The sequence below is a fragment of the Asparagus officinalis genome, chromosome 3, assembly GCF_001876935.1.
Source record: "Asparagus officinalis chromosome 3, Aspof.V1, whole genome shotgun sequence".
NCBI lineage: Eukaryota > Viridiplantae > Streptophyta > Magnoliopsida > Asparagales > Asparagaceae > Asparagus > Asparagus officinalis.
In genome coordinates this window covers 17,253,665-17,262,974 of record NC_033796.1, presented here as the reverse complement: position 1 = coordinate 17,262,974, position 9,310 = coordinate 17,253,665, and the positions used below count along the sequence as shown (strand labels likewise).

General features: G+C 35.6%; 1 protein-coding gene across 3 annotated transcripts; it reads right to left on the bottom strand.

Moving 5' to 3' along the window:
* Window positions 4,595–7,572, bottom strand: LOC109833197 (transcription factor bHLH74-like). 3 transcript variants are annotated; one of them, XM_020400788.1, is made up of 8 exons: window positions 7,415–7,572; window positions 5,891–6,437; window positions 5,747–5,812; window positions 5,587–5,655; window positions 5,433–5,504; window positions 5,219–5,356; window positions 5,050–5,143; window positions 4,595–4,984 (listed from the first exon to the last, which is right to left on the bottom strand). In XM_020400788.1, exons 2-8 carry the CDS (start codon window positions 6,425–6,427, stop codon window positions 4,962–4,964), a joined length of 999 nt encoding a protein of 332 aa, XP_020256377.1. In that variant the 5' UTR covers window positions 6,428–6,437; window positions 7,415–7,572; the 3' UTR covers window positions 4,595–4,961. The 3 variants fall into 3 exon arrangements, with proteins under 3 accessions (XP_020256377.1, XP_020256376.1, XP_020256375.1); XM_020400787.1 differs by lacking the exon at window positions 7,415–7,572 and adding an exon at window positions 7,214–7,365; XM_020400786.1 differs by lacking the exon at window positions 7,415–7,572 and adding an exon at window positions 6,822–6,967.

The window sequence follows — 9,310 nt, the reverse complement described above, 5'->3', positions numbered from 1 at the left end:
AATGTGGCTCCTGTAACTGAAATAGATCGGATCAACCTAAAGCTGACTTCGGATAAGACTTTGATCCTGCAGGATGTCCATCATGTACCACATATTAGGAGAAATCTAATTAGCGGATCTTTATTAGTGCAACAAGGCTACAAACTTGTTTTTGAATCAAATAAAGTTGTAATAACTAAGGGATTGAACTTCATTGGTAAAGGTTTTTTATGTGATGGTCTTTTTAAATTGAATGTTAAGAATTCTACTCTTGCATCTCCAATAGCTTTGAATATTGAACCTTCCATCACTTGGCATCAAAGATTAGGACATGTGAATTATAATTCAATTAAAAGATTGATGCATCTCAATATAATTCCAAAGCTTAATATAAAAGATGATGAAAAATGTGAAATATGTGTAGAAGCCAAACTTCCTAAGAAACCATTTAAAACTATTGATAGAGATTCTGAGATATTAGAACTCATCCATAGTGATGTTTGTGATTCAGGAAGAACAACTAGAGGGGGTAACAAATATTTTGTAACTTTTATAGACGATTGCTCTAAATATTGTTACCTCTACTTAATTAAGACCAAAGATGAAGTCATAAACAAATTTAAAATATATAAAGCAGAAGTTGAAAATCAGTTGGATAGGAAAATTAAAATACTAAGATCAGATAGAGGTGGTGAGTACACTTCTAATGAATTAAAACAATTCTGTGAAGAGAATGGAATTATTCATGAAATAACTGCTCCATATACACCTCAATCTAATGGAGTAGCTGAGAGAAAGAATAGAATACTAATGGACATGGTAAACTCAATGTTAATTAATTCTGGTGTGCCAGAAAATTTGTGGGGAGAAGCTCTCATGACTGCCTGTCATATACTAAATAGAATTCCATTCAAGAAATCTGATAAAACCCCTTACACAATTTGGAAGAATAGAAACCCTAATTTGGATCACCTGAAAGTGTGGGGGTGCTAAGCAAAAGTTAAAATATCTGAGAATAAGAGAAAGAAGATTGGACCTAAAACTGTAGATGGAATTTTTATTGGCTATGCTTCTGATAGTAATGCAAATAGATTTTTAATAATCAACTTTGACATTAATGAGATAGCCAAAAACACCATAATTAAAGCTAGGGATGCACATTCCTTTGAAAATATTTTTCCTTACAAGACCAGAGTAAACAACACAAGCCAAAGCTCTAGTAATCCAGATCCTAGTTCTAACTAAGGTGAAACTAGTTCTAAACAAATTAGATCACTAGAAAGTCCAGAGGAGCCTAGGAGAAGTAAAAGAACTAGAATAGAAAAGATCCATGAAGATTTCTATGCATTACTTGTAGAAGATTCTCCAATTACATTTGAAGATACAATGAAATCAGTAGATGCTCCATTTTGGAAGGAAGCTATAAATAATGAGATACAATCTATAGTTCAAAATCATACTTGGGAACTAACTTATCTTCCTTCAGGCTGTAAAACAATAGGATGTAAATGGGTATTTAAGAAGAAACTCAGACCAGATGGAACAATAGATAAATATAAGGCCAGATTAGTAGCTAAAGGATACACCCAAAAATCTAGTATTGATTATTTTGATGTCTATTCTTCAGTAGCTAGGATTACTACCATTAGAGTCCTTATAGCTCTAGCATCTATTCATAAATTAATAATACATCAAATGGATGTTAAAACTACATTCTTAAATAGAGATTTAGATGAAGAAATCTATATGAATCAACCTGAGGGATTTATAGCTTCTGGACAAGAAAAGAAAGTATGCAAACTTATTAGATCACTATATGGTCTCAAACAAGCTCCAAAACAATGGCATATGAAATTTGATAAAATTATATTATCTTATGGATTTGTAATTAATCAAACAGATGAGTGTGTGTATCATAAAATAGATAATAACAATAAAATTATGATATTATGCTTATATGTTGATGACATTCTTATTTTTGGATCTGACATACAAATCATAAATGATATCGAACACTTTTTATCACAAAATTTTGACATGAAAGATTTAGTTCAAGCTGATTTAATTCTTAACACTAAAATCTTGAAGAATGAGAATGGATATGTGCTGTCACAATCATATTATATAGAGAAAATTCTCAAGAACTTTTATGATCCAAACTGTAAACCTGTTTCTACTCCATATGATCCTAATGTACATCTAAAGAAAAATACAGGTTATCCTCAATTACAAAGAGAATATGCACAAATAATTGGATCATTAGGATTCCCAATAAACTACACAAGACCTGACATTGCTTATGCAGTAAATAGACTTTTAGTAGATATACATCAAATCCTGATAAGAGTCATTGGGATGCTCTAGAAAGAGTTTTGAGATACCTAAAAGGAACTATGAATTATAGTTTACACTATAAAGGTTATCCATCTGTACTAGAAGGTTATTCAGATGCAAATTGGATTAGTGACTCAGTAGATGTAAAATCCACCACAGGATTTGTGTTCCTTTTAGGAGGAGGAGTTGTTTCATGGAAATCTACTAAACAAACTGTAATGGCTAGAAGTACAATGGAATCAAAAATGATAGCCATTGATACTACTAGTATAGAAGCTGAATGGTTGAAAGATTTACTAACTGAAATTCCACTAATCCAAAAACCATTACCAACTATTTCTATTCATTGTGATTGCATGTCAGCGATTGACAAATGCCATCAAGAGAATGCAGATGTGAAAATGAATCGATACTTGAAAGTGCGACACAAATCCTTGAGATATAAGATGAAAAATCATATAATAGCCTTAGACTTTGTAAGATTAGAGAAAAATCTTACAGATCACTTAACTAAAGGCTTATCTAGGGCAGTGGTCCTAGAATCATCGAGGGGGGATGGGGTTAAGCCCATAAGAAAAATCACTGCAGTGGCAACCCAACCTCGCAGAGGTTCAATGGGTAGAAACAAACTGAATGAGTGATTAATTATGAGGAGCACAGAATTTATTTGCTCCCATCCCTAGGGTGATCAGTGCTCATAAAAAGCAAGTGAAAGGTTGAGTCTAACTCTTAATGAATCCAAGACCCATGAGGCAGGATGCTTACTTGCTCGCATCCTTATTAGGATTCACCTATATGTGTGTAGTTGTGAGGTCGCGACTATGGGATCAGGGCTGCTCCCTAGTAACACACATGAAAGATACTTGCACAAGGCCGATAATAGCGCAACACGCTTAGAATTCTTCAAAACTGTACTATGTGTGCTTTCTGTAGAAATCCGATAAATGGGACTGGTTCAATGTGAAGTCCACCAAGCTCTCACGGATCTATACAATTGTAACTAAGTGAAGGTTCAAACTGAAAGGTACCTCCACCTATTACATAGTATAAGGGAACCATCAATCTTATTTATTTGTTTTATTCTACTTTTATTTTTGAATTATTTTAAGTTTTAAGTTATGTGGGGGATTGTTGGAGTTGCTTAAAACTTCGGTTTGTAGAGGAAAAGAGAAAAACTTTAGTCCCACATTGGAAAAGAGATGAGAAGATAGGCTCTTTATAAGCCTTCCCTTTCTTTTCTATGCCTAGAAGAAAATAAAGGTTATGCTTCACACCACACACGCGCGCGCCGGCCGAGCCGGGCTCGGGCTCGGGTCAGGTCGGGTGGCGCGCGCACACGACCTGCGGACACGAATGCAGCTCCGGATTAATGGGTTCTTAATCTGCTACATTTTTATTTTTGAACAATTAAAATGTAATATTTATTTTTGAACAATTAAAATGTGATAAACATTTTGTAACGGTTAGGATTAAATATTTTGTAACTGCTATAATTAAAATACCGCGGATTTATGGATCTAAATGACAGAAAACGGCTAACATTAATACATTAATGGGCGAGTAATTAAAACGTGTTAATTGCGGGATTTATGAATAACGGCTGTTTTAACCCTATAAAAGGACCTAAACCCAAAGAGTTTTACACAGTGTGAAAAACACAAAACCTCTTCTTCTTCTCTGCTCTATATTTGCTATTATATTCTGCTGGTTCCCTGAAAGTCTAGAAGAGTTCGCAAAGCCTTCTTGAAGCTCGTGCCGACGAGAAGGAGGTCGCCTGACCGAGGGTCGTTGTATCTCCAGGAACTTTTGCCGCGTAGCCCTGTACGAGAGGGGTCAATTAGATTCTTGGGACAGTGCTTGCACGCCTCGACCATCAGGCCATATTTCTAACCCTCATTTCTTTTCGTTTGAATTATTTCTTACATCTGTATTACAATATTAATTCATTATTATCTGAAAATTATTAACTGCATTTCATGCTAATTATTGTCTAAACAGCATTACAATATTAATTCATTATTATCTGAAAATTATTAACTGCATTTCATGCTAATTATTGTCTAAACAGCTTATATTCCCAACATCATTATTATCTGAAAATTATTAACTGCATTTCATGCTAATTATTGTCTAAACAGCTTATATTCCCAACAGTAACTACATTATATTGGCATCTCATCTCAGATCATCTTCAATGATGCACAATTTCAGTTTTCATGCTTGTTAATTATATGGATAGTAAGCCAAAGAGACTTTTACTATGGAAAGGGCAATCAACCAGTGAGAAAACAACAAAACTACAGCTGGGATTACACTCTAAATCACAACATCAGGACTTATGTTCTTCTGAATTACAAAACCCACTGAAACAAACAAATTACTCAACTCCATGTCAATTCCCTATACCATTCACCCACGCAATTAGAACACAAGACAACCAAACTAGACCAACCGATAACTCTGCAAATATTCTGAATACAACCATCCCATTCCTTCTAAAAATTTGAAGACAAATGGTTAGACTTATGCACTATACAACACTTTCTTTTCTTTTTTGCTTATGAAATCTTGCATTAATGTAATATCTAATCAAGGATATTAATACCAGCTAAGTCAGCTGGAAGCTAAAATTGATTATCCTTCAACGATCACAACTCCACCTTCATAGAACCTGCAAGACCAAACAAACACTTAGTACTAGAATATCAAAAGAAAAAAATATCTGTAAATATTTACCATTAGGATTCAGCTCTGTTCCATCATGAGCAAGATTCGGTATGAAACCCATCTGAATAGCATTCTGGAATTCATTATCCCATGAATTCGGTATCTACATCGCGAAACATTTAAATCAATAAAATAATTGCAGAAAACAACTGTCACTAATGAGAAATGATTCAAACACCTGAGCAATTGGAGAAATCTGAGGGCTGCTTGAGGTCCTGAGCAGAACCCTGGAATTGGGTAAGCTTGGAATTGTGATTCCTGGTTGTAATTGAGAATAATTGAGGGATGGTGAACTCCCATGTCTTGAATGAGGATTCTAAGAAGAAAGAGGATCACATTAATATAATTTTCAACAATATAGACTAACAATTATTGAAATGCACTAATATTACTTCTTTTGTAAATATCTGCTCGATATCAAAGCTGAGCTCTGGATTCACTGCAGCGAGTTTCATTGATAGAAACTGCAGAATTAAATCACATTTAAGTACATAAATCTTACAGTTTTTCAGATTTCTAGGAAATGACATAGAATTTAGATCATACCTCTACTTGTCTTTGGAGTGATTGCACGTAGTTTATTATCTCATCAAGCATCACTGCCTTGCCAGTAATCTATGAGAGTAAATAAGAACCAAATTAACTGATCGAAACATAAAAATGGAAACCAGTGATGGGAAAAATTCCGAAAAGAAAACTTAATTACCTTGTTGCATCCAGGAACAATGTCTTGGAGAAGCCTCATTCTTTCACTGATCTTTTCTCTTCTCACCTAACATAACAGAAGTCAAGTCTAAAATTGAAGCAAAATAGTATAAGATGATACATGAGAATTAGTACTATAGCTTACTCTCTCTGCAAGGCTGTGACTGTTGGTAGCCTGCCCTCGCTTGGCTCTGATATGAATATATTCTTCTTTAGCACCATTACCGGTCTCTTTTACACCTGGGCTGACTTCATTCTTCGGTTTCTTCTCATCTTTCTCAAGCTGGCTCTTCAAAGGCTCAGCTTGAGTCTCTTTCTCTTGTTCAGTTTTTGCATTCTGTACAGCACCACATTCAACAAACTTTTTCCTCTTTTTCCCCTTAGGATTTTTCTCGGCGCCATGCTCAGTACCCGAAGGGAATTCTTGAGGACAAACAACACTTGCCATCTGGGTATTTTCTGGCAATCCAAAGGAATTCATGAGGTCTGAGAGGCTATCACTTCCAAAGAACGAAAGGCTCGGGAGTCTCTCGATATTAGAATTGCCAACATTGTATGAAGAGAAACCAGTAGAGCCACTGACTGAATGTAATGGATCCCAATCAGTAGCCATGAATTGCTCAGCAGCAACTCCAGAAGAACATGGGACTTCCATCGAAGAAATTTCTTTTTGAACAGACATCGTAACGTCCCTGTTCATATGAGAAATCTTAACAATCAGAGTGAAATTCTAACACTAGTGCTGGTGTTCGAAGCCAAAGAGAGTTCAGGCGAAGCCAAGGAACAAGATGATCTTTAACTAAAGGGAGAAGAGAGTTTGACTGGTTAATTCCTTGTAGGACTCAACAAGGAACAAATGACCATGGCAGCTTTATACCAAGAGGAGGGTTGAAAGCAAAAGTAATTCTGGGTAGCAGAATCCAATACACAGGTTGCAGAAAGAAAAGATGAACCAAGGTCCAGGCTTATTATCTACTATTCCACCAGCTGGATAACTTTAAACACCATGAGATTATTGTCTATTATTATTATTGTTATTAATCTACTGCAAAGTGACCCACACCAAGAAAGCTAACCTTTCACCAGAGAGCATAAAGGGGGCCAAGAAGAAAAGAATCATAGCAGTAAACAGCTAGACATGCTATAGTAATAAAAGAAAGCCGATTCCTTTTCTACCTTTCTTAGTAAACTAGGACTTGAATTCTCATGAAACAAAGCTAAAAAAACTTGAATGATAGCAAGAGTAACCAAACAGGGAGGGGGGGGGGGAGGCGGGGGGGGGCGTGGAACCAAAAAAATAGCTAAGGATCAGACACTTTTGAGGCAGAATTTTGACAGAAAATGGAGGTAGGGGATATAGCTAAACTAGGGTTTTTAAAAATGGACCACAAGATAAAATTTTGAAGCTTTCCAACAACAAAAGAGAGATGATAAGGGAAACCCTTGGAGTATTTCCTGAAGTGGGTACCTGTAGATGCACTTAAAGCATCCAATTCGCATCAATTCCTACAGAAATTGGACGCTAGAAGCAGTTTGGTTCTAATGGAGAAAATGGCAGCAAATGTTTATGTACAAACAAAGAATTAATAAGCCTTCATATAGAAATCCTTGAACTAGGCGTAATAACCAAAATCAGCTGCAAACTAACAAAATTCAAGTGAAATGGTACCTGGAAAAATTTTCAAATTATCAAACTCAAATGAAAGTATAGTAGCATACAGACATTTATACCAACAAAATGAGTAAATGGGTTTGTAATTGGCTGTCACAGAGAGAAACAGAACATAATTCTTTTGTTTTAAAGAAGACTCTTTAACAGTCTTAACCACTGCCAACTGCTCCTCAGTGAAACAGAGCAGCGTTATTTCTGTACTAATCTAATCAAAGGCAGGTAAGACTAATTCCAAGGCTTAGAGCATCTTCAACAGTTTCTCCAAAATTTTCTCCAAAATTTTCTTCAAAATCGGGAAGCAAAAGTCATATTCTCCAACTAATTTTTACACCAACTCCAACAGCTTCCCCATTTTGAAGAATCTATTTTTTCCTCCATAAATTTGGAGAATGCTGCAGATTTGGGGAAGCTTCCCTATTTTTTCTCCTCCATCCCTATTTTGGGGAATGAGATGGGGAATCTGTTGGATCAAAAACCTAACTAAATTCTTCAAAAATAAGAAATGGGGAAACGGTTGGAGATGCTCTTAAAAAAAGTGAAAGGTCTCTCTCTCTCTCCAAGTCTCAGAATCTTTCCAATATTTTATTTGCTATCCTTTTATACAGCAGAAGGATGAAGTGCTTCAGCTCCAAGCTTGTTAAGGGATCTTTTATCTTTCTTTTTTATTTTTACTGAATGAAAGCCAACTGTTTCTACACAAACATCTCATCACTGCCAGCCAATCAACAGCTCTCATATTTCTCCTCTCAAGCCTCAAACTCTGAATTCTGAATCTCTCTCTCTCTCTCCCGCAAAAAAGGAAAAAAAAACATATGGAATCTTATTATCATCTTTTTTTCTACCTCCTTGTCCTGCACACTTGTTTATAGAGCTACTAGTCAAAAGAAAGGCCACAATTTCCAGTCAATCAATCAGAAAATGCTATGCTTTTGCTCTATTAAAACGTAACAGGCGCCGGTTAAATTGGGTGGCATTACATTTTTATGGGTCTTTTATTAGTTTCATAAAATAATAACAATAAAATAAAACCAAATTTTATCAGGCTAATTATTTTATGTTAGGTAGCCTCGATCTGTGTTCAAATCTTAATAGATGGTCTAAGAATTAATAATTGGGGTAGGATTGGTGTTAGTTTGAGCAATGATTGTCCGTTTGACGAGGAGATTTTAGGAGGGTTGAAACAGTGATTATGGCCACCAACCAAATCAAAATTTGATTTGAGTTTTTATTATCCATTATTAATTATGGAATAAAGCTGGTAGAAAATGAAGGATAAGCTATAGTTCCATCTTTACTTTTTGAAAGTATTCAGTATTCAACTGAGGAACCAGATTGTGACAATCAGCAAAGAGGGGACCAGCCCAGCAAGTTTTAGTATTTTTAGCCCATAACTACTACTTTGAGTATAGTACATCTTCAGTCAAATGTTAGAAGAAAATTGGAATGCGGCTAATATAACTATTGTTACTGTCTACTGCTTGACTTTTAGAGATTGGTAACCAGCTAATATAACTATTGTTACTTTCAAGTTCTTAGGTAATGAGTTTTTCCTATAAAATTCCTTTATTCCAACTGAGGATGTCTAGTTAATGATTGAGCTTGTTCTTATTTTCTCTAACGAGTATCAGAAACTACCAAGAAACTCACCTTGAAGATCTGTACTCAGACAGCTGCTACCCTTCTATGACTTTTCTTCCAAGTGATTTCACATTGGCTTCAGTTTGAGCCAATGATCATATTTCACATTTCCCCGCTTGAAACGTTAAATCAGCTTCAAAAACACATGCTTATATTATCTATTTTACCCCCGAGCTGTCCAAACGGGCCGGCCGCCGGCCCGGCCCGACTTGGATTTCTGGGTCCGGGTCGGGCAAAATGCCTAGCCAGGAGCCG

Excerpts from the sequence above, each read along its gene's own strand:
- LOC109833197 (XM_020400786.1), bottom strand. The coding sequence starts at position 6,865 with ATGATTCTTTTCTTCTTGGCCCCCTTTATGCTCTCTGGTGAAAG. Across the intron at positions 5,656-5,746 it reads TTGTTCCTGGATGCAACAAG|ATTACTGGCAAGGCAGTGAT; the intron begins GTAATTAAGTTT and ends TTACTCTCATAG. Across the intron at positions 4,985-5,049 it reads AACAGAGCTGAATCCTAATG|GTTCTATGAAGGTGGAGTTG; the intron begins GTAAATATTTAC and ends TTGGTCTTGCAG.